This window comes from Dipodomys spectabilis, unplaced genomic scaffold (genome assembly GCF_019054845.1).
Source record: "Dipodomys spectabilis isolate Male_0828 unplaced genomic scaffold, ASM1905484v1 ptg000108l, whole genome shotgun sequence".
Taxonomy (NCBI): domain Eukaryota; kingdom Metazoa; phylum Chordata; class Mammalia; order Rodentia; family Heteromyidae; genus Dipodomys; species Dipodomys spectabilis.
Genome location: NW_024870785.1, coordinates 13120057 through 13148003, shown reverse-complemented (window position 1 = coordinate 13148003; position 27947 = coordinate 13120057). Strand labels below are relative to the sequence as shown.

Sequence of the window (27947 nt, the reverse complement as noted above, 5' to 3'; positions counted from 1 at the left end):
CCGTGAGACTCCTATCTCCAATAAGCCTCTGAGAACCGGAAGTGGCGCAGTGGCTCAGGTGGTTAGAGCGCTCGCTTCGAGGGAACAGCGCCCAGGCCCCGAGTTCAAGGCCCAGGACCCACTCCCCGACCGAGAAACAACAACAGACCCATGTCGGAGACACCGGTGCTGGCGGCTGCATTCACGCCGAGCCAGGGGGGGTGTCCATGTGGGTCCAAAGAGCTCTGTGTCCCTCCGAGACAGCGGAGCGGAGACGCGAAGGGCTCCAGGGGCGCCACGTGAAGGCCACCAAGGTGAGAGGCGGTTCGCTCTCGCGAGAGTTGGTTCTCTAGCGGGCGAGTTGGTGTCCTATCGCGAGACTTGGTTCCCTATATAAGGAAGCAGTTAGGCCCCTTTGCAAGGTGCGGTTCCCTCCTTCCGCGGTGCGCGGAGGCAGGAGGTGCCCGGCCCCGCGGGCCCTCGCAGGACAGGGAGGCTTCTCCGTCTCTGAAGTTGTGAGACACCTGTCTCTGCTCTTACAGATTATTTCCGTCTCAGGTCGTGTATTCGCTGCAGGACAAAATGGACTCAAGATTCAGCCTCCGGGGGATGGCTGCCCAAGGATGCTTCCCTCTGCTGGACCCACAGCTCCTCTGGACGTGGCCGGCCCCAGGTACCCCTCCAACCCCACCCCCTCCACCCCCACCCCCAGCCCCACACCCCCCACCCCCAGCCCCACACCCCCCACCCCCAGCCCCACACCCCCCACCCCCAGCCCCACACCCCCCACCCCCAGCCCCACACCCCTCACCCCAACGAGATTTCTGTCTCCTCTTGATTCTTGGTTTCCTGCATTCCCTGTTAGCCTTCACCCCACAAGTTGAGGGAAACTTCTAGTCCAGTTTGGCTTGGGAGAGACAGGGGGAGATGGCACTGGTCCACGCATCTTAGGACACCTGTAGACCCAGCACACACACACACACAAGACCCAGCACGCACACACACACACACACACACACACACACACACACACACACACACACACACACACACACACACTGCTCTCTGCTTCCTGCCACAGGCCTGGTTTGGCTTGGGAGAGAAGACAGGGGGAGATGGCACTGGCCCACGAATCTTAGGAACTCTGTAGACCCAACACACACACACACACACACACACACACACACACACACACACACACCCTTTGCAAGGTCACCCTCTGCCCTTGAAAAGGAAGCAGGCGTGCTGCCACCTCTTCCTTCCTATGGAGGGAGCCTGGTTGGGCCTATTACAGAAAAAAAGCCAGTGGGGTGATCCACTCAGACAACAGACCTGGCACTCCACAACACTCTGCTTGGCACAAGCCCTGTCTGGCCCTTGTCTGATGAACTCTTGATTTTACCCAGTGGCAGCTTCCATCTCAGGTCTAGCTTCAATCTAGTCTGCTCACCCGGCTCCAGACACCAGGCACTTTGGTCAAAGCTCATCTTCCCATGAGTATGACACAAGTCAGAGCTCATCTTCCCAGGAGTATGTCTTCCTTTCCATATTCCCCTGGGAGATATGGGGAGACAGACACAAAGGGGTGCTGGCCATCATGCACTTCTCTTTGCAGTGCTGGGCCCACAATTTCCTCCTCATTCTTCCTTCCAGACCCTCTCTGTCTCCTTCCTGCCTTCAGCCTCACTGGAATCAGGTGACAGACACTGTGCAAGTTGTAGAATCTTCCTGGTGCTTTGTCCTCACCTCTGAGCTCGGCAGGTGCTGGTAAGGCCATTTCTTTAATTAATTAATTTATTAACTGTCTTCAAGTACAAGTTGGTTGATTGAACAAATCAGTTTATAAGAGCAGTGAATCTCCATCAGTGTCACTCCTTCCACCCTTCTCCCCCACCTCTCCCAACCCCACCCATCTCCTCAAGTTCCCTATGTACATTTTGTACTATGACTGTATTCACTCCTTCCTCTCTCCACTGGTCTGCTCTCTCTCCCCTTGATTTAACCAACACATTTCAGCTTCCTGACATTCATTCTGTCAAACCCTTAGTTGTTAGAAGAGTTAGCACCATTGGAATCCTCCCCTGCGTACAGTATACTGCAGTCAGTTTGTTTGTGCATATGCATATGACCCCTGTATAATTTAGTATGTATTTATAATTTAGGTCTAAGTTCCACATGAGAGAAAACAGGCCATTTGTCTCGCTGAGCTTGACTTAATTCACTTAATTTTTTCCAGGTCTGTCCATCTCTCTGCAAATGACAATATTGTTCTCCCTGATGGATGAGTAAAATTCCATATTTGTATATACATATATATACCATTATGTTTATATGCATATATGTCAATATACATATACATGTATGCATATATGTATGTATACATGTGTGTATATTGATTCCACGTATACATATAAATATATATGGGCCATTGGTCCATTGTAGAGCATCTGAGCTGTGTCTTTAACTTGGCTATTGTGAAAAGTGCAGCAATGAATGTGAATGTGCAAGTCAGTATCCTGACTTGTAATGTTCTGAGCAGATGCCCAAGTGTGGTATGGCTGGATATGCGGAAGTTCTATGTTTAGTTGCTGTGGAGTCTCCAAATGGCCTTCCAGAGAGGTTGTACTTGATTATATTCCTACCAATAGTGTAATAGGGTTCCTTCTTCCTCACATCTCTGCTATATTTGTTGCTTGATGATGGCCATTCTTTACTGGGGTAAGATGGAATCTCAGTGTGGTTTTTGTGTCAGCCCAGGGGCTTCAACTCAAGGCCTGAACCACTATGCTGAGGGCAAGTGCTTTGCCACTTGAGCCTCAACTTCACTTCCAACTTTTTGGTAATTAATTGGAAATAAGAGTCTCATGGGCTTTCCTGCCCAAATTGGCTTCAAACCTCCATCTTCAGCTCTGAGTTTCCAGTAGCTAGGATTACAGGTATGCGCCACCCTTTATATCTTTTAATTCTTAAGTTCCTGTGTCCCAGATCTTAGGACAACATTTATAGACAGCAAAATGAGTCCAAACTTTAGTAGATCTATAATTCACATTATTTCCTGTCATGCTATTTGAGGTGAGGATGTAAACTAGGATTTCTCCAATTTACTCTTTGTCCCTTTGCAACTGTTTTGCAGCTCATGTCATGGGGTAATACCTCTCACCTTAGCCTGAAATGTCCATTTAGACCCACTCTGCTCTCTGAACATTTGGTTTATTTATTTGTGTGTATGTGTGTGGTGGTTCTGGGGCTTGTCCCTGAAGTTTTTTGTTTATTTTTGCCCAAAGCTAGTACTCTACCACTTGAACCACGGTTGTGTTTCTGGCTTTTTGCTGGTTAAATGGAAATAAGAGTCTCACAGACTTCCTTTCCTGGGTTGGCTTTGAACCAAGATCCTCAGATCTCAGCCTCTTGAATGGCCAGGATTACGGCTGTGATCCGCTGCTACCCACCTATTTGGGTTCTTTTTAAAAACTCCTCGCCTAGAATTTTTGGTGGTATTGGATGGAATATAAAGACTGGTGGGATGGGGCTGGGAAGGTGGCTCAGTGGTAAAGTGCTTGTCTTGCATGCATGAGGCCTTAGGTTCGATTCCTCAGCATCACATAAGCAGAAAAAGCCGGAAGTGGTGCTGTGTCTTCAAGCCTTGAGCTGAAGAGCTGAGGGACAGCACCCAGGCCCAGAGTTCAGGCCCCACGACCAGCAGAAAAAAAAGACTGGTGGGGTGACATCTGCTCCAATAGCTTGAGATTGGAAACTGTAGGGAGCAGCTGCTTGACTCCTGGCCTGGTAGGGTGAGGATGTGGGCCCTGGGAATGGGGAGGTCCTGGACCAGCCCATCTCTGGATCACTCTGAATGGACAATGAAGGACCAGACTTTCTCATCCTTCCAACTCCTATGGAGAGAGCTGTGGAATGCCAGATCAACTCATAGTTCAGACACAGGAGCTAGCCACTTCAGACCTGTCGGGCAACGTGTAGACACGATGTAATTAATATTTAACTCTGCGAGTAATTACTCCAAGAGTAATTTCTGGAGGTGGTCAACAGCTCGGGACTGTGGACAGATAACTATTACATGTGTTTCCATAGTAACATCACTTCATTTCTTTTTTTTTTTTTTGAGTCCGGTTGTGGGCCTGAACTCTGGGCCTGGGCACTGTCCCTCAGCTCTTCAGCTCAAGGCTAGCACTCTACCACTTGAGCCCCAGCGCCACTTCCGGCTTTTTTCTTTCTGCTTATGTGGTGCTGAGGAATCGAACCCAGGGCCTCTGGCATGCAAGGCAAGCGCTCTACCACTGAGCCACCTTCCCAGCCCTCACTTCTTCATTTCTAACTTTATCTAGTGCATCTACAGCTAAGACAAAGTAGATAGAAAAGTTCTCCACTGAATCTCCATGGAGTTAGAGTTGATCCTGAGGAATCTTTGCTTTTTAATGCTCTGCTCTGGGACACTTTCCCTTTTTCTCTCTAATGTGTGCTGTAATCATATGCAGTGGAAGTTTTTTTGTTTGTGTCTTTGTTTTATTTTTGCTCCCGGGGGGGGGGGGGTTTATGCCAATACTTAGGCTTGAACTCAGGGCTTGTGCTCTTCTTTATTTTTTTTTCTTTTTTTGTCAGTTCATGGGGCTTGAACTCTGGGCCTGAGCACTGTCCCTCAGCTCTTCAGCTCAAGGCGAGCACTCTACCACTTGAGCTACAGTGCCACTTCCGGTTTTCTGGTGGTTTACTGGGGATAAGAGTTTCATGGACTTTCCTGCCCGGGCTGGCTTTGAACTGCAATCCTCAGATCTCAGCCTCCTGATTAGCTAGGATTACAGGCGTGAGCTACCAGTGCCAGGCTCTTTGTGCTCTTCTTGCTCAGCTTTCTTTGCTCAAAGCTGGTACTCAATCATTTATTGAGTAATTTATTGAGTACACCATGCCATCAGTCCAGCATTTTACTGGTTAATTAGAGATGAGATTCTTGCAGACTTTTCTACCCAAACTGGCTTTTGAACCACAGTGCTCCAGATCTCAGCCTCCTGAATATCCACCAGTGCCCAGTGTGCAGTGTTGTTTTCAGCATCATTGTTGTTCCCGTTCTTATTTAATGTTTTGTGACAAATTCATAGAATATCCTGGGGCTGTTTCTTAGCCATCTGCAGTGGCCAGTCTGGCTAATTAGAAAGATGAAATCCTCCTCTCATTAATGTTGCAGACTCATTGAAATCTCATGGGTTTCCTTTGAAATAAGTGAACAGAACCCCTCAGCCTGGGTAATGTTGCAGGAGCTAATTATTCAGAATCCCCATTATAGTTTTGCCTAGGTAAGAATTGCAGATTGGAGCCCTGAGTAAGCATAATTGAAAATTAATGTGCTCTGTATGTAGCTCAGAAGTGGGAATAGAACTGAGACAGCCCACAAGGGGAAAATGGATTCTGGTTGTGCCAGTGATCGGGTAAAAACATGACTGTGGGCTTTATGTTGCTTTTACTTTTCTGTCCCAGTCCCAGGGCTTGAACTAAGGGCCTGAGTACTATCCCTGAGCACTTGAGCCTTAGCTCCCTTTCTAGCTTTTTGGTGGTTAATTAGAGATCAGATTCTCACAGACTTTCCTGTTTGGGCTGGCTTTGAACCATAATTCTCAGATCTCAGCCTCCTGAATAGTTAGGATTACAGGCATGCATTACAGGCATGAGCTGCCAGCTCCTGGCAAGTGTGGATTTTATATTCAGGCTGGGCCAGTATATAACACAAACAGACCCACTTGTTACAGTGTTCTTTCATCATAGCAAGCTTCATCTCTGGAATAAGACTATGCTGCCCCTCATGTTGTTTTATCTTTCTGCAAAGTCATAGACATGAAAAAGCAAGGGGTTACATTTAGTAATTTCTGCTCATTTCCGAGCAAACATTTGGCAAATCACAGATTCTTATCAGAACTGTTCTTATCCAAAATGCTTGGAGCTAGGAGTTGGTACCAGGTACTATTAGTGCCAGCTCTGTGTCCCTTGGTACTCCTGGCTGTTGACAATGCTTCGAAAAGCTTAACTCCTATGCTTAAGCCTTTAATCTATTTTGGCATGTTTTTGAGGGTTTTTAAAAAAATATGTTGTAAGGTAAGGATCTAACTACAAATAACCTTTTGCAGCTTTTACCTGAAGTTGCACAGATGTTTCTGGCACTGAGAATTTGATATCATCTGATATCATTCAGTGAGATCAGATATCAGTGTGTTAAAATGGCTAAAGGACCAGGCACAGAGACAGATATTTTACAAAATTCACATCTGCTAACCAGATATGCTTACTGACTTGTGATACTTAAAAACGTAATTGTCATGCATACTGTTTCTGTTTCCTATTTTCATTGCTTTCTCTTCATCCACAAATTGTCCTAGATATCTCAGATGAACAGAAAAACCAGCCTAGGTATTAGCATTTAGAAAAGTGGTCCTGAGTTAGTTACATAGCTGTATCCTAGAACCACCACCATCAAAAAATCCTGCGGAGGGGCTAGGAAAGTGGCTCAGTGGTAGAGCACTTGCCTTGCATGCCTGAGGCCCTGGGTTCGATTCCTCAGCACCACATAAGCAAAAAGAAAAAAGCCGGAAGTGGCGCTGTGGCTCAAGTGGTAGAGTGCGCTAGCCTTGAGCTGAAGAGCTGAGGGACAGCGCCCAGACCCAGAGTTCAGGCCCCACTACCAGACCCAAAAAATAAAAAATAAAAAATCCTAGAGAGATGTTAAGTGCAAGGTAGCTTCACAGTGTTCCCATAACTAAATCTTCTCTAAAAATGAACTCACTATAAGAATTACAGAAACCTAAAGAAATAATCACCATGTGTTGAGAGACAGCAGAAAAATCAGAGAGCAGCGAAATCAAATCCCTGGGCATTGTATCCAAGAGAATATCAAGTACAATAAACTACAGTTATTAATGATCACAAGAAAGATAAAATATATCCATTTCTACTTTAACATACTCTGGGTTTTGTTTTGTTTTGTTTTGTTTTTGTCAGTTGTGGGGCATGAACTCTGGGCCTGGGCTCTTTCCCCCAGCTCTTCAGTTCAAGGCGAATGCTCTGCCACTTGAGCCAAAATTCCACTTCTGGTTTTTTTTCTGGTGGTTCATTGGAGATAAGAGTCTCATGGACTTTCCTGCCTGGGCTGGTTTTGAACCACAATCCTCAGATCTCAGCCTCCTGAGTAGCTAGGATTACGGACATGAGCCAGCGCTGCCCGACTCATGCTCTGTTTTAGAGTGAGCATGCTCAGCGGTTAGACAGTTTATTCTCCAGGTTAAACACCCCCCCACCTCACTCCCATGAACTTCCCCAAACAACACATGACAATGTCATTAAACCTATTCTTACCCATGCCAGTAACCCTAGCTACTTGAGAGACTAAGAGCTGAGGATCACAGTTCAAAGCCAGCCTGGGCAAGAAAGTCCATGAGACTGTTATCTCCACTAAACAGAAACAAAAACAGAAGTTGGAGTTGTGGTTCAAGTGGCAGAGTGCTAGCCTTGAGCAAAAAGCTCAGGGACAGTGCCCAGGCCCTGAGTTCAAGTCCCAGGACTGACACCAAAAAAAAAAAAAAGGAAGAGTGGAATTTGGCATTACCGTTTGTCTAGCAGGTCACCTTCCTTGCCCCAAACACTATTGAACCCTTTTTAAGAAAGCATTAATTTGCAGCTTTTCACAAACAATGTTGGACTTAGAAATTACCATGAGTTGGTGCGGATGACAATCTGTCGGTTGCATCTAATTTTCTTCTGAGGCAGCGCAGCTAAAGGGCAGCGACAGTGTAATTAATTGCTCCAGGCTCAGAAACCCAATTAATCTCCAAGTTGACTTTTATTTCATAGAATGTTAGTGCTTAAGAAGCCGCAAGGATCAACCAGCCCACCCTCTTCATTTTTATCAAGGAGGAAGGAAGTGTCTGGGAGGTTAAATGACTTCTTCAAGGTCGAAGATAGTGTCTGTTTTTACTATACCCCGTAAATGGATTCAGCTTTTATGAGTCTCTGTGGGTTTTATTGTGAGATGATATTTGAACACTGTGTCCATTCATAAAACACCTGGCTATTCATCTCAGGAATGTTTCCTTGCAAGTTTCTAATCCTCATCATTCAAATCTGAGGCATTTTCTGCACTATATTCTCCCAGTGAGCATTGCAGAAGGAGACTGGGGACAGACCGTGTCCTTATTTGCATACCTGACCAGGGAACTCTGGGAACTGCGCTGTAGCTGTGCATGGATTCCTGGGAAATTAGACTTGTGGATTGGCAGCAGTGTGCCAGCCCTCCCGGATTCACGGGCCAAGCAAGGTAGCAGGTAGCGAGTGGAGCATTTCTAGGAGTTTGGGGGACAGCAGTCATAACAAGCGTTGATATCTGAGTGCATCAGGAGAAATGGTAGCCTGTAGACAGGTGGGAGAGTCTTGTGGCAGCTCTGAAGGGTCCTGCTCAAGTCTGCCCTTAAGGGAACTTGGCAGCATATCTGCATTTGTGCTGTGTCCCTGACCAGTCTCTCCCTGAGCACCCCCTAGGCATTGCACGAGCACAGCCAGCGTGTGAGAGCCAGGAGTCTTGGCCCCGGATAGTATCTTTCCCATGAGAAGTGTCTCCTCAGAGTTGTGTCTCTCTCAGAGTTGTGCTGCAGACTGAGCTGCCTCCTCCTACAGGTGTCAGACCTGTCCCCTTCTCCCTTTCTCTCTCGACCACCCAACGCCATCTGGCATTTCCTTCTCAGAAGACCCTAGCTGATGCAGAATGTAGCGACTGCCCTGGTTGATGCCAAAGAAGGAAGGCTTCCTGATAAAGAACCTGGCTCTTCTGCTGGTGAAGGCTTGACAGCAGTGGTTTGGGTTTGGTTTGGTTTGTCAGTTGCATTTATCACTATTTATTTATTCTTATCATTTGTGGCTCTCAGTCCTTAAGAAAATTTTTAGTTTTTTTTGAGAGGGGGACCCGTCCTGGGGTCTGCTTCCCTGGCTGGTTTTCTACCACTTGAGTCATACCTCCAACCTGGCTTTTAGCTGGTTATTTTGTTTTGTTTTTGTTTTGGTCGGTTGTGAGGCTTGAACTCTGGATCTGGGCACTGTCCCTGTGCTCTTCAGCTCAAGGTAAGCACCCTACAGCTTGAGCCATAGTGCCACTTCCGGTTTTCTAGTGGTTTTATTGGAGATAAGTCTCACGGACTTTCCTGCCCAGGCTGGCTTTGAACCACGATCCTCAGATCTCAGCCTCCTGAGTAGCTAGGATTACAGGCGTGAGCCACCGGCCCTTGGCCACTATTACTTTTATAACTGATGTTTCTTTCTAGGTCACAGTCAGCTTGTTTTGGTCCTTCTGTCTTCCTCCTAACAATACCTCATAGAATGAGACACTTATGGTAATGCAGTTTTAATAATATGCAGGGTTTTCATCTGTGTTTAACGTGTCATTGATATATGATCAGAAGTCACCAAGTGGAAAACTAAGTTATTTTACCGACTGTCTCCAGGGAGAAAGATAGGCTTGCTAAATCAACAAATCCCTTATCCCATGAAGGTACCTGCTGATCTGTCTGGGTACCTTGGCAATGATCACTTCTAATAGTAAGATCAAAACTATGTTGCCTTTCTTTCTATTGTTTTTCTTTCTAAACATTACTATTGTGTCTGCCTCAGTTTCCCCTAGCACTGCCTACAGTTCCAAAATGAGGAAATCTTTGCCTCTGAGAAAATGTAATTATTCTTGATACAGACACAAACCAACTAGTACTGGATATTCAATTAGTAATTATTATTCTATAAATGCTATGTAAAACATCATTGCATATTTTATTGTATGTAGTGTTAGAGATCTATGGCATACCGTTAATGTATATTTTTCTGGTCATTAATGGGATGAAAGAGTGGAGTGTGCCCAGGAAAGAGTGGTGTGGTGCCTTTGGTTCACTAGGCTACACTCGTCAGGAAGACTGGGACAGTCAGGTGAAAATACTCCCAAGTGTCTGTTTGATTCAATGATTGAGAAAAGTACACAGGGTCGAGAGAGGCCTCAGACACTGAGGGAGATATCCCATAAATTTACCTAAGATTTTTTTTGAGGGGGGAAACAATGTAGAATTTCCCAAGCCCAGAAATAAAGGTCAAACAATTGCATCATTCTTTTCCAATACTATTTTAGAATTTATCAAGCCTCGCAGATTTGGTTAGGATATAAGAACAAGAGAGACTGTGAGAGCCACCACGCCATGTCACTAATCTAGTGACAGATGAGCCATTTCTCCATGTCCTTTTGCCCTTCAAACTTCAATATAACATGTGGACACAGAATCCTATAGTCAATTGGAATTCCAGATTATGGCTGTCAAATCTCCTGGAACAGATTGTATTTGCCTTCATGAATTAATCCGATTTCAGCACATGGAAACTGACTGATTCTGAACCAACTAGAAAGTCTTGCCTTTCAACTGCCATAGGACAGATTAAAAGTCAAAGGAAGTCATCTCCAATGAAACCATTAAGGGAAGATTTGCCACAAGGCACAATGGTAATGCTTGAACATTATGAAGTGCAAAAACTGCACAAACACATTATATTTGAAACACTTCATCCATTTAGCAAACTCTGTACAGTCTCCAGCTAAATAAGATAAATTGAGATTCAAGAAGCAGTGCCATACTGGCAAATCTCATCCTAAAGGCATCCATTAATATAAATCAACAGTAGCAATTTGGTTTGATCATTTATTTGCAAGAATCATTAAGGTTTATTAGCATAATTATTCCCTGTGGGATTTCATGTCGAGGAAATGAAAAATGACATTATCAATATGTAAAAGATAAGTGTGTGATGTTCAGAGCACTTAAACCATCATTTGCAGGTGGAGTCCAGCTGCAGGAAATTAGATTAGATTGGGGCATTTTTCTGAATGAAAGAGAAAAAAATGGCTTTGTTTTAATTGCTTCCTTTTATAAAGCAATACAATTTTTGGAAAGAATGTTCAGTCTAGAAACAAGTTGTACTATATACCTACTAACATTTTTTAGGTAAGGCCAACAACTCTGATATGGCCAGCCCTGTTGTGTTAGCACTTTTGGAAAACATTCATCAATATCTCATCCTTTATTATTAAGAAAATTTATTTCTCTTCTGTACTTTAGACCTTTAATAGATATCTCTAAGTAAAAAGCCATTTTCCAAAGGGAAATGAACCAAAGATTTCATGCTGGTGAAGGACACAAATCTCTTCTTAACAATAAGCACCATTTGTGACAAAAATAACTTTTGTAAAGTGCCATGCAATGGAATATTACTCAGTCGTAAAAAATAAATGAGCTATCTAACCACACACAAAAAAAAATTGGAAAGAACGTAAGAAATACGTATTGCTGTAGGAAGGAAGCCAGGCTGAAAAAGCTACCTACTCTATTATTTCAAATATATGACTGGAAAAAGCAGGAGTATAGAAGAGGTGGGAGCAAGGCCAAGGGTTCCCAAGGGTTTGAGACTGGAGAGGAAAGAAGGGATAAATTGATAGAGCATAGAGAATTTCTACTATACTGAAACTATTGCAGATGATACTGTAATGACAGATACATGACATTATGCATTTATCAAAACTTTAGAACTGAAGAGAACCAACAGCAGCAACCTATAATGTAAACCCCAGACTGCGATGTACAGCAGCAATAATTTAGGTCCTGCACTGATGTGTAAGGCAAATAATAGGGCAAACTGGGAGATAGAAGAATTCAGTGTATTCCAGTTTTCCTGTAAACTTTAATCTGTCCTAGATATCTATTAACTTTAAAAATAGAACTAACAGCTAGGCTTCTCTTTCCAAGATCCTTTCCTTGGAAAACCTACCTGTTCGATTGTCAAAATCCTTCTGTAATCCCCACAGATAGATTGGAAATAAGGAGCTATAACTCACATTCCCTTTAGAGTCAAAGCAAATGCTTTGCAATGCTACTGTTTTGTTATTAGGAGTTATTATTATTCATTGAATACATTACCGTAGACCTATTTCCCGTCTCCATTCTCACTACAGAGACTACATTCCTCCCAGCGCTCACCAGGGTCCTCCATAGGTCACTATCATAGATTGCTTTTGCACCTGCTCCTTGTTAGGATGCCATTACCTTAATAGGAGAGGCTTTTTTTTGCTAAGTCTACTTGTTCCTTTTGTCCATACCCATGCAAGCACTCTGCCCAAGAAGAACACCAGCTCTACCTGGTCAGAATCCTGTTGAATTGCTGGCTTTAGATTTGCTGCTTAGGTTTGCACTCATTCAATCCATGTCACACCTGTCCCTTAAAAATTCACCTTCTGTCTCACTGGCTCCATAGCTTCTGTCTGACCTGCCTGATTTTGTCCCTTTATTATATTGGTAAGCTTTATTATGTCCAGGCTAAACAAATATTGGTGAATCCAGATCATTAATGTAGTTAAACTGTCACTTATATTTATAGTATTCTGAAATATTAATTGCATGTTTCTAAGAAACAAATGGTATTGGTATATTTAACTGCCTGATAAAATGATAATCTTTATATTGGTGAGTTGAGGTACTTTGAATATTTGATTAATGAACTGTCTTTAAGTTCCAAATATTTCTTAACAAAAATATGTAGGTATGATTTAGATGTCTGTTGTGCAAGTAGTAACATTTCAGGAGAGAAGGTTGACTTGAATCTTTGCAAAATAATTTGTCAGCTGGTTGCTAGTAGATCATACCTGTAATCCTAGCTATTCAGGAGGCTGAGACTTGAGGCAGGAAAGTCTATGAGACTCTTAAAAACATTTACTACCAAAAATCTAGAAATGGAGCTATGGCTCAAGTAGTAGAGTGCCAACCTTGATAAAAAAAGAAAGTTCAGGGACAGCAACTAGGACCTGAACTTAAGCCATAAGACCAGCACACACACACACACACACACACACAACCATTTTTCATTTGGTTGCCAACAAATCAATTGGATCTTACTGCTTAAGAAAAATGAAGCCAGGCACCAGTGGCTCATGCCTGTAATTCTAGCTACTCACGAAGCTGAGATCTGAGGATGGAGGTTCAAAGCCAACCCAGGCAGGAAAGTCCATGAGACTCTTCTCTCCAATTAACCACCAGAAAACTGTAAAGCTATATGAAGTATCTTCTTTGATTGTTGTGAAATTAAAATAGAAGTAAAAAATATAAGGGGATAATCTGTTAAATTTGGAAAGTTAGTAAAAAACCCTTCTGAATAGCTCAAAGATGAAAGAAATTTGAACATTTAAAATGCATGTAAAAATACAAAATATCAAAATCTGCAAGGGGCAGCTAAAGCAGAACTGAGGGAAAATTGGAGTATTAGGTTTATAGATAAAATGGTCTTAACTCCCTTTCCCACTGAGTTGTTACAGGAAAGATAGAGGTGTCAGAAGTCAGATATGTTAGGCTCTGGTATCATACACTTCCTTTGGAAGTATAGAGGAGTCTGTAGAGATTCAATGTGTGTGTAAAGCTAGGGATCTCCTTCAGATTGTGCCCAGGTAGTTTCTCTCAAGCTAGTCCCCACTCAACCCATAACATTTTCTCAAAATCAACATTCAACTGCTCCCACGAGTTCAGACCTTCTGTTTTCTGCCAAGTAGATTTTTTGCCTGGTACTTTCTGGATTCTTTTTCTCCAGATCTCAGAGTGCTGCTGCTTTAGCTTTATTTAGCCTTTGTCCTCAATTCTACTATGGATCCAAAAACGTCATGGATTTTTTTTTTCCTGGTTATAAAGGATGTGAGAAAGCCGGGCGCTGGTGGCTCACGCCTGTAATCCTAGCTACTCAGGAGGCTGAGATCTGAGCATCGCGGTTCAAAGCCAGCCCGGGCAGGAGAGACCATGAGACTCCTATCTCCAATAAACCACCAGAAAACCGGAAGTGGCGCTGTAGCTCAAGTGGTAGAGCGCTCGCCTTGAGCTGAAGAGCTGAGGGACAGCGCCCAGGCCCCACGACCGACCAAAAAAAAAAAAAAAAAGGATGTGAGAGAAAAGAACTTTCAAAAACCAAATTTAATTTAGGCAAGATTTCTCAAGTGCATCATCTCCAAAATCAATCTGTCTGACTAATTTCTGGGATCCATTCTCTTTTGTTTTCTTTTTCTTTTTTTTTTGTGCCAATCCTGGGGCTTGAACTCAGGGCCTGGGCACTTGTCCCTGAGCTTCTTTTGCTCAAGGCTAGCACTCTACCACTCGAGCCACAATGCCACTTCCAGCCTTTTCTGTCTGTGGTGCTGAGGAATCGAACCCAGGGTTTCATGCATGCTAGGCAAGCGCTCTACCACTGAGCCACCCTCCCAGCCCTGGGATCCATTCTCGAGCTTAAATTTCTCCATTTAAAACGGACTGTACTGCCCATTACGCATCTGTTTCGCTCTCCCCAGGACGTGGACCGTGTGGTAGAGTAAGGTCCAGAAAGGGGTTTCTTTCACCGGTTACGCACAGTGCCTCAGCAAGGAGGGCCCAGGACCAGGGCTCCCAGCCATCAGCCCCTGCAGAACAGGCCTGGAGGATGCAGGACGCCAAGAATTCAACTCTTTCTTGGTAAACCGTTTCCACGGGGCTCACCATGGCTCCTAAGCCACAGGGTTTAGCAGCTGGGGTGTTGGGGGGAAGGGAGGGCGTTTACAGCCCGCCCAGGCCCGGGGCAGGCCACGCGGTGGGAACTTCCCGCCCGTCGAGCCTAGGCCTATGGAAGCAGCTGCTCTGCCTAGCCCCAAGGAAGTTCAGTGCCGATTGGATGTTGCGCCGTCCAATGGGAGGCGGCGTGCTTCACGGGTGCCGTTGCCAGGACACCGCGTAAACAGGAGCGGAGCGTTCGCGCGGTCGGCGGCAGCCATGGCGGCGGAGCTCCGGGCCAGGACTGTTTCTTCACCCAGGGTGAGCTGGGGCCGGGACTCCAAACCGTCCGTCCGCCTCGGAATGAGATTTGAAATGCCTGGTCCGAGATCTCAGCGGGAAACGGGCTTGTGTGTTCTTCTGAGGCTGGTTTGGGGACGCTGTGTTGGCCTTCCCATCGGAATCATAGGTCCTGTGGGGACCTGTGCGCAGGAGCGGAAACCCGAGCCCGGGAGAGCATTGTCCTGTGAACTCGGTGGATTTATTTTATGTTAGGAAACCTGACCTGTCCCCTGAGGACCTGGTGAGGTGAGGGTGGGAGGTGCAGGGAGGGGCACAGGCGCATTTCCAGAGTTGTCCCCAAAGGCCGGGTCTGCACAGATCTGCCTTTGTACTACTGCTGCTGACCACAAGCTGCTAAACCTTTGGTGTAGGTTTCACTTTGTGTGTTTGTGTAAATTGGGTTTGAACTTGGGTAAATTGGGTCCTTGCTAAGCTGGTGCACTACCATTTGAGCCACTCTAACTTAATTTTACTTTCCATGTCCCATCTATAAAACGGGAATTTTTAATATCTATTTAATTGACACATCAATATACTGATTTTTTTAATTAGGTATAGTCTGGGCTTAGAGAGCCCAAGAAAATTACCATTGCCTATTTTTGTATCATTTGTCATATTGAAGTATACATACTTTTGTTTTCCCATTCTAGGCCTCAAAGGAGCCCAAAAGAAAGTTGAGTTTTAGTGAAAGGCACCAGAAATTAGTAGATGAAAATTACTCCAGAATATCGAATATAGAAGCACTGAAAGTAATAGAGCGCCAAATCAAGAACCAGAAGGTGCAGAATGACAATGATGAGCGACTCGAGCACAAGAGATTCCTTCGAATCTTACAGAATGAACAGTTTGAGTTGGATATGGAAGAAGCCATCCAGAAAGTAAGTTTTAGTATTCATCGTTATATTTTCTTCATTTATTTATATCTTGAAATTAAAAAAAAAAACAACTGCTAATGGTGGAATTAAGTAAAGGGAGAACAGCTTCAGGTTAGGGAATGCCAGGATAGTGGCAGAGAACCAACTGGACTTGGGGCTAGCTGTCTGCCTTTGAATTGAGGGCTGCTAGATCTTAGCTGCAGAACCTGAGCTAGGTTGCTTTTATTTTTCATGTTTTATCTATAACACAAGTTGCCTGGTAAGCATTTTGGGGTGGGGGGTGTCAGTCCTGGGGCTAGAGCTCGATCAGAGCCTGGGTGCTTTCCCCTGCTGTTTTTGCTCAAGGCTAATGTTCTTTACCACTTGAGGCCACAGCTCCACTCTCACCAAAGGAAGTAAATTGGAGATGAGAATATCAAGAATTTTCCCTAGCTGGCTTCATACTGAAATCCTCAGATCTGAGCCTCCTGAGTAGTTATGATTACCCATATAACATTTAGATTTCTTTAACCATAAATATGAAATTCTTAATTGTTCCCCTCCACAGTTTTCACCGTATAAGGACAATCATGTTGTTTCTGAGGACAAAAATTTAAGGATGCCTTTTACTTACTGAAGTTAAACATGTAAAAACTATTAAATGACAGAACATGAGTGTTTATGTTTAAGCATAAGTTTATACATTTAAAAATTTTTGAAATATTGCCTTGGAGAATTCAAGCACTAGGTATTTGTGTACAGCTCCTGAAATAGTTTAAAAGGGAAACATTAAGAGCTGGGAAGGTGGCTCAGTAGTAGAGCGCTTACCTTGCATGCATGTAAGCCCTAAGTTCGATTCCTCAGTACCACATAAGCAGAAAAGGCCAGAAGTGGCTCTGTGGCTCAAGTAGTAGAGCCTTGAGCTGAAGAGCTGAGGGACAGCGCCCAGGCCCAGAGTTCAAGCCCAACGACTGACCCCCCTACCCCCAAAAAAAAAAAATTCTTTGGAGAGGAGGTCAACTTGGGGAAAGAAAGCATAGGCCTAATCAAAGCAAAAAAAAGAAAACACTTCAGGATCTGCTTGCTCAAAGTTCAAAGGTCATGCCTAAGCTCTAGGAATTTAAGGAACACAGAGGGATGAATACCACTTGAAAGCACTCCATCCTACAATGCTGGATGTACAAGTATATTCAGATACAAAATATAAGAATACTTTCTTCACATAAAAACTTATTTTTTATGAATCACACATAATTTTTTTTTGTCAGTTGTGGGGCTTGGAACCCTGGGCCTGGGCACTGTCTCTCAGCTCTTCAGCTCAAGGCTGGCGCTCTACCACTTGAGTAACAGAGCCACTTCTGTTTTTCTGGTGATTAATTGGATGTGAGTCTCACAAGCTGGGCACCGGTGGCTCACTCCTGTAATCCTAGCTACTTAGGAGGCTGAGATCTGAGGATCACAGTTCAAAGCCAGCCCAGGCAGGAAAGTCCGTGAAACTCTTATCTCCAATAAAACACTCTGAAAACTGGAAGTGGTGATGTGGCTCAAGCTGTAGAGCGCTTGCCTTGAGCAGAAGAGCTGAGGGACAGCGCCCAAGCCCTACGACCAACCAAAAAAAAAAAAAGAGTCTCACAAGCTGGGTGCTGGAGGCTCACACCTGTAATCCTAGCTACTCAGGAAGCCGAGATCTGAGGATCATGGTTCAAAGCCAGCCTGGGCAGGAAAGTTTGCCTTGCATGCATGAGGCCCTGGTTTCGATTCCTCAGCACCACATAAGCAAAAAGAAAAAAGCCGGAAGTGGCGCTGTGGCTCAAGTGGTAGAGCGCTAGCCTTGAGCTGAAGAGCCAAGGGACAGCGCCCAGGCCCAGAGTTCAGGCCCACAACTGGACCCAAAAAAAAAAAAAAGTCTCACAGACTTTCCTGCTCTGGCTAGCTTTGAACCTCTCAGCCTCCTGGTTAGCTAGGATTATAGGCATGAGCCACCAGTACCTGGCTTTTCCTTTTTTTTTTTTTTTTTAATCTTATGGTCTTTAATTTTAAAAGACAGTTCCATGATGAAAGGGGTGACATTCAGAATTTATTGTATTCATATATAACTTTGTTGGATAGCAACCACTTTGCATAACTAGTTAAAGATTAAAAAAAATGAAATTAAAAAAGAGAAAATTCCAGATATAACAGTATTCCATTCATACTTGAGTGTATACTTGATTATTCATCTAACAAAATATGGATGTTGGAAGTGGCACAAAGAGGCTCAGAGACAGTGCTCAGGCCTTGAGTCAAGCCCCCAGGACTGACAAAAGAGAAAAAAAAGGGGGGGAGATATTTCCTTCCGTGGAATGCCATAATGTCACCATCTTGCCAAAAAAAAAAAATCTGCTTTAGAACCTAGCAAGGTTCACACAGCATACTTGTTTACTGCTAAGGCTCTCTAAAGCAAAAATAGCCCTGCCTTCACGCTTTGCTATACTACATGTTTATAACTTGTTGAAATAAATTAGGCTAGTTGTTTTACACAATATCCTACAATCTGTCTTTTCCTATTTGCTTCCTTGTGGGTCCTTTTATTTGTGCCTTTTTCCTTTATATTTCCTTTAAAGGGAAATTAGTTCTAAGACATGATTGGATTCAGTTGCAGGTCTTTCTGCGAACATCTTACAGATGATTCTGCCCATGCCTTGGCTCCCTTCTGGAGGTGCATGGAGTACAAGGGTTCCTCTACTTTCAGGGACACCAGTGTTGATCACAGAGTTCCGTGGGACAGCGTGGCTCCTTCATTCTAACAGATCCTGCCAAGCATTCACCTGGGCTTATATCCAGAGTCAGCCTGGGTGCTGTCTCTGAGCTCTTTTGCTAAGGGCTAGCTCTTTACCAGTTTGAGCCACAGCGCCACTTCTAGTTTTCTGGTGTCTTATTAGAGCTACGAGTCGTACAGACTTCCTTGCCCAGGCTGGCTTTGAACTGCTATCCTCAGATATCAGCCTCCTGAGTAGCTAGGATTACAGGTGTGAACCTCCAGCAGTTTCTGCAGGTCAGAAAAATCTAAGCATGGTATATGTAGATAGCCTCCCAAGGCTGAGATTGAGGTGTTAGCTGGGATGCATTTTGATTTGATGTTAGAGGACAAACACTTCTCATTTTTATTCAGGCAGAAGAAAACAGGAGGATACGGGAACTGCAGCTTGAACAAGAAGAGAAACTGGCTCAGGAACTGGCAAAACTGAAACATGAGAGCTTGAAGGATGAGAAAATGCGGCAGCAAGTGAGAGAGAGCAGGTATCTTGGTTTCTGTTAATTCTGCTTGCCTTGTACTTACTGTGAAACTTTCATGGGTTTCTTTATTCTTTTCCTTATTTTTGTGCCATACCAGGGCTTGAACTTGGAGCCTTGTGTTCTCAACTTTGTTCATGGCTAGTGCTCTAGCACTGGAGCCATGCCTCCCACCTAGCATTTTTGCTGGTCACATGGAGATAGAATGTCACAGATGTGTCTCCCTGGGCCGGGTTTAAAATACTCAGATCTCAGACTCCTGAGTAGCTAGGATTACAGATGTCAGCCACTCGCACCTAAGTCCATCCAAAAGTTTTAATTTGAGGAAACAAATTGCATTCATGGAAGATACAGTATAAACATTTACAGTGACAACAAAACATCAGACTGTCTGTCCTCTAAGCATAAATTGGAATTGACCTTTTATTATAAAATAGATTTGTAGAATCCTAAAGTCGATTTCCTAATGCTGTGCTGGAGAGCCATGTCACACTGTTGATAGAAACTTAGTGCCAACAGAATGTCTGTCCTGTATTTGTGTGGTTGAACATACTGGCAATTTACCTTGACATCTATTGCATTTTATCGGAATTGTATAGCACTTCTATGGAATAGTCAGGAACCCTTCTGAGCCTTAGTAGTTATTTATTTGTTTAACAAATAAACCAGCTCGATTGTTTAAGGGATTATTAGTCCCTATTGTAAGAAATTAAAATTACCCTCAATATCTGTATATTGTCTCAGGCTGTCTCTTTGGATTCCATTCTCCAATCATGGTTTGCTATCACTCCTGGCTTTTTATCCTCTGAGGATGAAAAAAAATATTTTCTCATGTCTTTGTCTAATTCATTGATAGAGTTAAACAGAGTGCCAGTGCTCTCATTTGCCTTGCTTGCTCAGCTGCATTCTACTACTTGAACCATGCTTCCAGCCTGGCTTTTAGATGGTTATTTTGGAGATGACATCTCAAAGACTTTTCTGTTGACTTTGAAGTTGTATTCTTCAGGTCACAGCTTCTTGAGGAGCCAGAATTGCAGGTGTGAGCCCCTAGCTGAGCTTTCTGCTCTAGCATTGTAGACTAGGTGACTGAGATATATATTTCAAGAGTAAAACATCTGGAGATATAAAAATAAGAACTAGGAACAGCTGGCCACCAGTGGCTCACACTTATAATCCTGGTACTTAGGAGGCTGAGATCTGAGGATCGCGGTTCAAAGTTAGACCAAGCAGGAAAGTCCATGAGACTTTTATCTCCAATAAAACACTCAAAAAAGCCAGAAATTGTGTTGTGGCTCAAGTGGAAGAGTGCCCGCCTTGAGCTCGGGGACAGCACCCAGGCCCAGAGTTCAAGCCCCAGAACTGGCCAAAAAAAAAAAAAGACCGGGGTTGGGAAGGTGGCTCAGTGGTAGAGCGCTTGCCTTGCATGCCTGAGGCCCTGGGTTCAATTCCTCAGTACCATATAAGCAAAAGGAAAAAAGCTGGAAGTGGCCCTGTGGCTCAAGTGGTAGAGCATTAGCCTTGAGCTGAAGAGCTGAGGGACAATGCCCAGGCCCAGAGTTCAGGCCCCACGACCGGACCCAAAAAAAAAAAAGACCAATCCTCAAGCATATACAGCTTAAATCCATGAAACATAATGAACTTCCTTCTTTTATGATACAGGTTGTATACTGTCTTTGAGAAAATAAAAATTATGGTCAACTTTCTAGGAGGTTTAATTCTCTTACCATCAATTTTAACTTCATATTTTTCCCTCAGTCTTGAGCTCAGAGAACTGGAGATGAAATTAAAAGCGGCTTATATGAATAAAGAGAGGGCAGCCCAGATTGTGGAGAGGGACGCCATGAAATATGAGGAAATGGTAATGCGATTTCAGTCTTTTTTTTTATTCTTGTAGCTTCCTTTTTTGATCTTGAGATTTTTAGATCTTTATCACACACCATCAGTGACTGCCTATGAAACACGTTCACCTGACTGTCAAAGCCTCCAGGGCCCCAGTAACTCCCAGGCTGCTCTATGCTAACTTCTTATTTTTTAACAAACCAATATAGTGTAATAATTAGCATGATGATGTTATTTTAGAATGTTAAGATTTTTACATTTTTTTATTTTAAATTTTGTGTGCCAGTCCTGGGGCTTGAACCTGGAGTCTGGGTGCTGTCTCAGCTTTTACACTCAAGGCTGGTGCTTGACCACTTAACCACAGCTCTAGTTTCCAGCTTTTTGTTGATAAGTTGGGGATAAAGAGTCTCATGGACTTGCCTGCCTGCACTGGCTTTAAACTGCAGTCCTCAGATCTCGGCCTCCTGAGTAGCTAGGATTGACTTTAAGTTGTAAACTACCAGAATTCCAATGTTACTAACTAACTTGAACTTAGACTCGATCTCCCTTCCCAGTATGACGTCCTCAAAGTTTTGGATTACAGCACAGCTCCAAGGGTCCGATTTCTTGCTCATCCCTTCCAGACCCAACATTTGATCTCATAGCCAGAGGAAAGCATTTTTGTCCTGTCACAGACTCTGATCTCTTCAGATGCAAAATGTAAATTTTGCAAATGCAAAAATGCCTTTTGCTTAAATATCAGAAACGTGATGCCGAAATAGGGAGAACCATGAAGGAGGAATACGAGCGGGCACTGGCGGAGGAGAGCGCCGCCGAGGACAGACGGAACAAAGAAAAGGCTCAGTACCAGTTTGAGCTGGAGAAGCAGCTGGAAGAACAGGAAAGGAAAAAGCAAGCCGCTTATGAGCAGTTGCTGAAGGAAAAACTCATGATTGATGAGATCATGAGGAAGATCTGTGAAGAAGATGAGCTGTAAGTTCCTGACTTGACCTTGGTCTTGGGTGTGCTGTAAAGGTTAGTGCGTGGCAGGTGTGCTGCGTGGGGGCCAGGCACATGCACAGAGCCCAGCTCCTCCTCTTCATCCCATGTGATAATGGGCAAGTGCTGTTAAGTGACTGACTTGGTTTTACTAAAGGTAAACCATATTACAGGCTGGAGGACAGGTTGTCTATGAATTTCCCTTGGGACACTTGGAGTGTCACGAGGTTGTGGTCTTTAGTCTTTCCGTAATGAGAGGCTGAAAACTTCAGCAGGTTAGAGATCTGTAGGATTTTCCCAGAGAAAACCCAGGGATCACATGATGTGTAGCAGCACATAGTACTTATTCAAAATGAGAATTGCATTAATAAATGACTAGACTATCGATTGGAAAGATGTTTTTCCCCCAGTATTTGTTGAAATTTATTTTTCTACTTTATTATTTGTATTAACTGTGAAACTATAACCCCTATTATTTTTTTAAGGGAAAAGCAACACAAGTTAGAAAAAATGAATGCAACCCGTAAGTATATTGAAGAGTTTCAGAAAGAGCAGACTCTCTGGAAAAATAAGAAACGTGAGGAGATGGAAGAAGAAAACAAAAAAATCATAGAGTTTGTTGAGATACAGCAGCAGAGAGAAAAAGAGCGAATTGCAAAAATTCAAGAGTATGAGAAGAAAAGGCTACATCTTCAGAAACAGGTATTAAGATAACCAGCTCTGCCTGTAATCCTAGCTACTCAGGCTAACATTTGAGGATTGTGGTTTAAAACCAGCCCGGGCAGGGAAGTCCATAAGACTCTCCATTTAATAAGCAAAAAGGCAAAATTGGAGCTGTGGCTCAAAAGTGGTAGAGTGCCAGCCTTGAGCAAAAGAAGCTATGTTCAAGCCCCAGGACACTCTCTGTCTCTGCATCTGTCTCTCTCTCTCTCTCTCTCTCTCCCTCCCCCACTCCCCCTTTCTCTCTCTCTCACTCACACACACACACACACACACAAACTATAACCATTTTTGTAGGAGCTTTGAAATTCTGAAATATCTCTCTAATTTGAGCTCTATAATTTTTTTTTAATAGGCAGCTCAGAAATTGGAAGAAGTGTTGCAGCAACGTGACGATTTGGAACAAGTGCGTCAAGAGCTATACCAGGAAGAGTGGGCCGAGATGTGCACGAGGAAGCTCAAAGTAAGTTTCAGAGATTGGGGGATGAGCACCAAGACAAGGATGTAAGTTTGAGCCAGACTCTGGCGACTCACCCTGTCTGTAATCCTAGCTACTCAGGAGGCTAAAATCTGAGGGTTGAGGTTCAAAGTCAGTTCAGGCAGGAAAACCCTTGAAAGTCTTATCTCCAATTAACCACAAAAAAAGCTGGAAATGGAACTACAGCCCAGGTGGTAGAGCAGTATCTTTGAGCAAAAAGCTCAGGGACAGCACTCAGTCCCTGAGTTCAAGCCCCAGTATCAGCACAGAAATAAATGTAAATTACTGTGAACCCAGTACTAAAAAAGAAAAAAAAAAGTATGTCCCCTGGAAGTTTGTTTTCAGATCAGGCATGTACATACATGTGAAATAAAATCAAGTGATGGAAAAATTAAATGCTCTATAGCTACAAGGCTGGAAAGAGGTGAAGTGAGATTGGAAAGGAGCTGGGGGCAGTGATGAACTTGCACACTGAATATAGAAACCTCTCATTTTCTAACATAAGATCTTACCTTATAAACTATGCTGGCCTTGAGCTCAATAGATAGCTGAAGCTGGCCTGAAACCCAAAGTCTTCCTCCCTTAGCCAAGGTTATAGGCATGTACTACCACACCCAGCCTCTCCTACTCTTCCCTTAGAAATGCAATGCAAGGAAATGGTAACTTTTTTGCTTAGGAGGAAGCAGAAGATAAACTGAGAAAGCAAAAAGAGTTGAAGCAAGATTTTGAAGACCAAATGGCACTGAGAGAACTTGTACTACAAGCCGCAAAAGAAGAAGAGGAGAGCTTCAGAAAAGCCATGCTAGCGAAGCTCGCCGAGGATGACCGCATAGAACTGATGAATGTTCAGAAGCAGAGGATGAAGCAGCTGGAACACAAGCGGGCAGTGGAGAAACTGATTGAGGAGCGGCGCAAACAGTTCATTGCAGACAAGGTCAGAGGTTGGGGGTGGGGGGGGGTTCCCTTAACAGCAGCCGGCTGCACTGTTCATTCATCACTCCACGTCAGACTAGGAGAGACATGGTTATCTTCTACCTCCACAGAGGAGGGAGAAGACATAAGGCTATGACTAGTAGGAACTACTATGCATTCCATCTTTAATGAATGGGTAATATTAGTAGTTAATTGCAGGTAAGAGTCTCCCAGGGACTTTTCTGCCTAGGCTGGTTTCAAACCTTGATCCTCAGATCTCAGTTTCCTGAGTTGCTAGGATTATAGGCCTCAGCTCCTGGTGTGTGGCAGGAACCAGGACAAGGAGAGACCTTTGTGGTGACACAGCTCATCCTCACCCTGTCCAGTCCTCCTAGACTTGAACACTGCTTTTTACAGTTCAGAGATAGTTCTAAGTACCTACTCACAATTCTGTCTTCCTCTAAACATTTGTAGACAAAAATATTCTGAAAACCACCAGAGGATCATTTCCTACCATCAGAGCTCTGGAGCATCTGTCCCAAATAGCAGATTGTTTCCATACTTTCCTAAACCATTTACACTAAATCCGGATAATTTTCTTGATAAAACGGTTTTACTATGTCCTAAGAAGGGAAATCCTATATTGTGACCCACTGGAAGACTGCATCATTGGGCAAAAATCTATTGCCTTTGCTTTTCTTACAAAGTTAGGAAACTTTCTTCTTTGATCCTTTTATAAGGAGTGATGAGCCAGTTAGGGTTAGGTGTGGTTGGAAGGCGAGGATCAAGTCAGCCATGGCTTCGGTGGTCTCATGCTCTCTTGAATGACAGTCTAGATGGAGATAGGAGGTTTGAGGCTGGAGTGGAGGCCGCACTCCCCAGTGTTCAGCATTGCAGGCCCTGTCTAGCTTTTCACCATAACCCTGGTGGGGGCAGCTCTCCTCAGCCTCATGTTTTAAGCAGCAAAGAGAAGACATCATAAAAGGTACCCGAAAACACTCCCAGAAGACACCATACGACACTCATGCCTGTGGAAGCCTTAGAATTGTGCTCTCAAGAAATAGGTGAGGTAGAACAATTTCATGGTAGATTTTGCTACCTTGCTTCCTCTTAGAGATGACCAGGAGGAGCTTAACCCTTGATTCAAGAACTGGTGGTGAGTGTTTTTCTCCGTGGGCACACTTCTCTTGTTGTCCAACCCATCTAATTCTATGGTCAACAAAAATACTCACATGAGGAGTTCTGCTTTTAAGGGGCACTGGAGATGGCTGTTGCATCTATTTGTTTTTCCAACAACTTGGAGGGGTTGGCTATCTAACAAGCTTGTTTGGATATCATTTCCCAAGTCCCTCTAAGTCCTAAAACCTTAGGCTAAGTCCTGACATTTGCAGTTTATGGCATAGTTTTGACAAGGTTAGCTACAAGTGTTGAGAATCTTTTCTGAGAAATTTGAGTTCTCATGCTAGAACGTTTGCTTGTGTGAGACTATTTAATGGCTCTTCCCTCTTTGATTCTTTTCTTTTGGTTACACTGAGAACTGTAGCACCTGGCATATGGTGAGCATTCCATACATGCTTCATGAATTTATTAGGCACTCCTTTGAATACTTCTTCAATACGAAGACCTAGAAGTTCAGTCATAAGGGTTGGGATGTGCTCGTTAGCATGCACAAGGCCCTAGCACCTCAAAAAACAAAACATTCCACCCATAACTACTATTGTTGTAACTTTCACCTTTTATATATGGATGTAAAATGTATTTACATGGAACACAATGTATGAGATAAACACTAGTATATTTTGAACCATCAACTTTTTAGCATCTTTTCTTTTTTAAAACTTGACGAGCAGTCAGTGGATCTCGTGACAGCTAACGCATGCGTTTCTCATGCAGCAACGTGAACTGGAGGAGTGGCAGCTGCAGCAGAAGCAGCAAGGCTACATCAACACCATCATTGAAGAAGAAAGGCTGAAACTTCTCAAAGAGCACGCTGCCAAGTTACTGGGCTATCTCCCTAAGGTCAGTGAGTCAGCTAGAGGTGCAGTCTTTGGGACCACTAGCACAGAAGTAAACGTGGCCGCTGAGGACAAGGAGGTCACCTGCTGGTGGCCCTGTCTGCAGCAGCAAGCAGCAGGGCAAATCCTCATCAGGTGTTGAGCCCTGGGTCCCTTTAAATAAACATCTCCCAAATGGAGCTGCTTGTGACACCCAGAGGTACATGGGAGCTACGTACTTGTACTGGGGAGGTTCTCCTCCTCTTCCTGTTAGCACAGGAGACCTAAAAGCACACCACGCTAGAGCATTTGCAGTGCTCTGTGTGGAAGCGTTGTGATCAGTGACACCAGGGCTGGGTATAGGTGAGAAGTGCTCGGGAGTAATTAGGTGCTAGTAGATAGCCTCAGTTGTTTAAAAAAAAACAAAACTCCAGAAGAGTGACATTTCATATAGACTTGAGACCCACTGTGACTATTTAAAATGAGTTTCACACCGGGCACTGGTGGCTCATGCCCATAAATCCTAGCTACTTAGGGGCCTGAGATCTGAGGAGTGGGTTCAAATTCAGCCTGGGCAGGAAAGTCTATTAACTACCAGAAAACCAGAAATGGCGTTGTGGCTCAAAGAGCGCTAACCTTGGGTAAAAGAGCTCAGGGACAGTGTGTATTTTGGATTTCTATTACTGGAGTATTCTGAGTATTGCCTGGCCACAGGACCTTAGTCTTATGGTTACATATAATACAAAGCAATGTACTAACGATAAGATCCATGTGTGATTGGTAGATTAAAATAGGTTCTGAGAGTTTCCTTGTGCTCCAGTGTTTTTGTGGAGGAAATAACTGGGAAGAAAAAGAAGGACTTAACAAACTTCAAGTCCCCAAATGACCTTGAGCCTTTAGATCCCAGTGGCCCCAAATGACCTTGATTATCCATTAAGTCCTTTAGGCTGCAAGGTAAATACTTGATTTTGTTTGAAAGAGTCTTTTGCCATATACTGTATGAGAAAGAAAAAGCAGGCTTTTTTTTTTTTGGTCAGTCGTGGTGCTTGAACTCTGGGGTTGGCCGCTGTCCCTGCGCTCTTCAGCTCAAGGCGAGCGCTCTACCACTTGAGCCACAGCACCACTTGGGTTTTCTAGTGGCTTATTGGAGATAAGAGTCTCACGGACTTTCCTGTCCAGGCTGGCTTGAACCGAGATCCTCAGATCTCAGCCTCCTGAGTAGCTAGGATTACAGGCATTTGAAATGCATCACTCCAAGCGTGGAGTGAGGAACATAGCCAAGTGCAGCCTCTTCCCCTTGCCTCCCTCCCAGCATGTGGCAGAGCTATCCTAACGGAGGGCCAAAGGTACATTGCATTTCCTTCCAGGCAACTGAAGCTCCAAGCAGAAGAGCACCAATCCCTATGACACATTTCTACCCTGGAGCTGGTCAGTTAGGAAACTCGGTCAGCCTGAGAGAATGCCATACATGTAGCAAGTCGTAATTTTTGGGAAATTAACCAGTGTTTCCTATTGAATAGATTGCATGTTAACTTTATGAACATGTTAAAACGCATTTAGTAAAATGTTCTGGCACTTAAAAGCATTTTTCTTGTAGGGAGTATTTAAAAAAGAGGAGGATCTCGACCTGCTTGGAGAAGAGTTCAGGAAAACATATAAGACAATGAGTCAATTCCATGCAGCAAACTGACGCTGGCCAAATGTGGTAAAATATAGTTCTGTGTGCTACCACTAGGTGGCAGTGTAAGCTGTGTTACAGTTTAGTACTGTGCAGATCAATGGAATATCTTGCTCTGTTTCCTAATTCCTAAACCATTTTGAGATAAAAATTAAATTTATTTTGTTTGTAAAGTTACTTTGTTACTATTATACTGATAACCTGAAGATCGGGACTCTAAGCTATGGATAGTAGAGTCCTAGTCTGCCTTCCTCTTCTAGAATATACAGTATTTCCAAGTATAGTTTATAAGAAAGAGTCAAAATTAAATTCTTGCTGTTTTATAACATGTTT

The 27947-nt window shown here is 43.8% G+C and overlaps 1 protein-coding gene across 1 annotated transcript; it reads left to right on the top strand.

The window, feature by feature from the left end:
* Nucleotides 1-553: 553 nt before the first annotated feature.
* Mns1 (meiosis specific nuclear structural 1) lies at nt 554-27940 on the top strand. The gene is made up of 12 exons (XM_042687971.1): nt 554-652; nt 1633-1746; nt 14372-14867; nt 15539-15766; nt 18894-19021; nt 20771-20873; nt 21597-21826; nt 22318-22534; nt 22908-23015; nt 23707-23964; nt 25836-25961; nt 27534-27940. Exons 3-12 carry the CDS (start codon nt 14679-14681, stop codon nt 27624-27626), a joined length of 1680 nt encoding a protein of 559 aa, XP_042543905.1. The 5' UTR covers nt 554-652; nt 1633-1746; nt 14372-14678; the 3' UTR covers nt 27627-27940.
* Nucleotides 27941-27947: the final 7 nt, after the last annotated feature.

What these genes read in the sequence shown, in the direction of transcription:
- Mns1 (XM_042687971.1), top strand. Translation starts at nt 14,679, where the DNA reads ATGGAAGCAGCTGCTCTGCCTAGCCCCAAGGAAGTTCAGTGCCGATTG. An exon ending in CAGCAAGTGAGAGAGAGCAG is followed by an intron (nt 19,022 to 20,770) that starts GTATCTTGGTTT and finishes TTTTTCCCTCAG; the next exon opens with TCTTGAGCTCAGAGAACTGG. An exon ending in AACAGTTCATTGCAGACAAG is followed by an intron (nt 23,965 to 25,835) that starts GTCAGAGGTTGG and finishes TTTCTCATGCAG; the next exon opens with CAACGTGAACTGGAGGAGTG.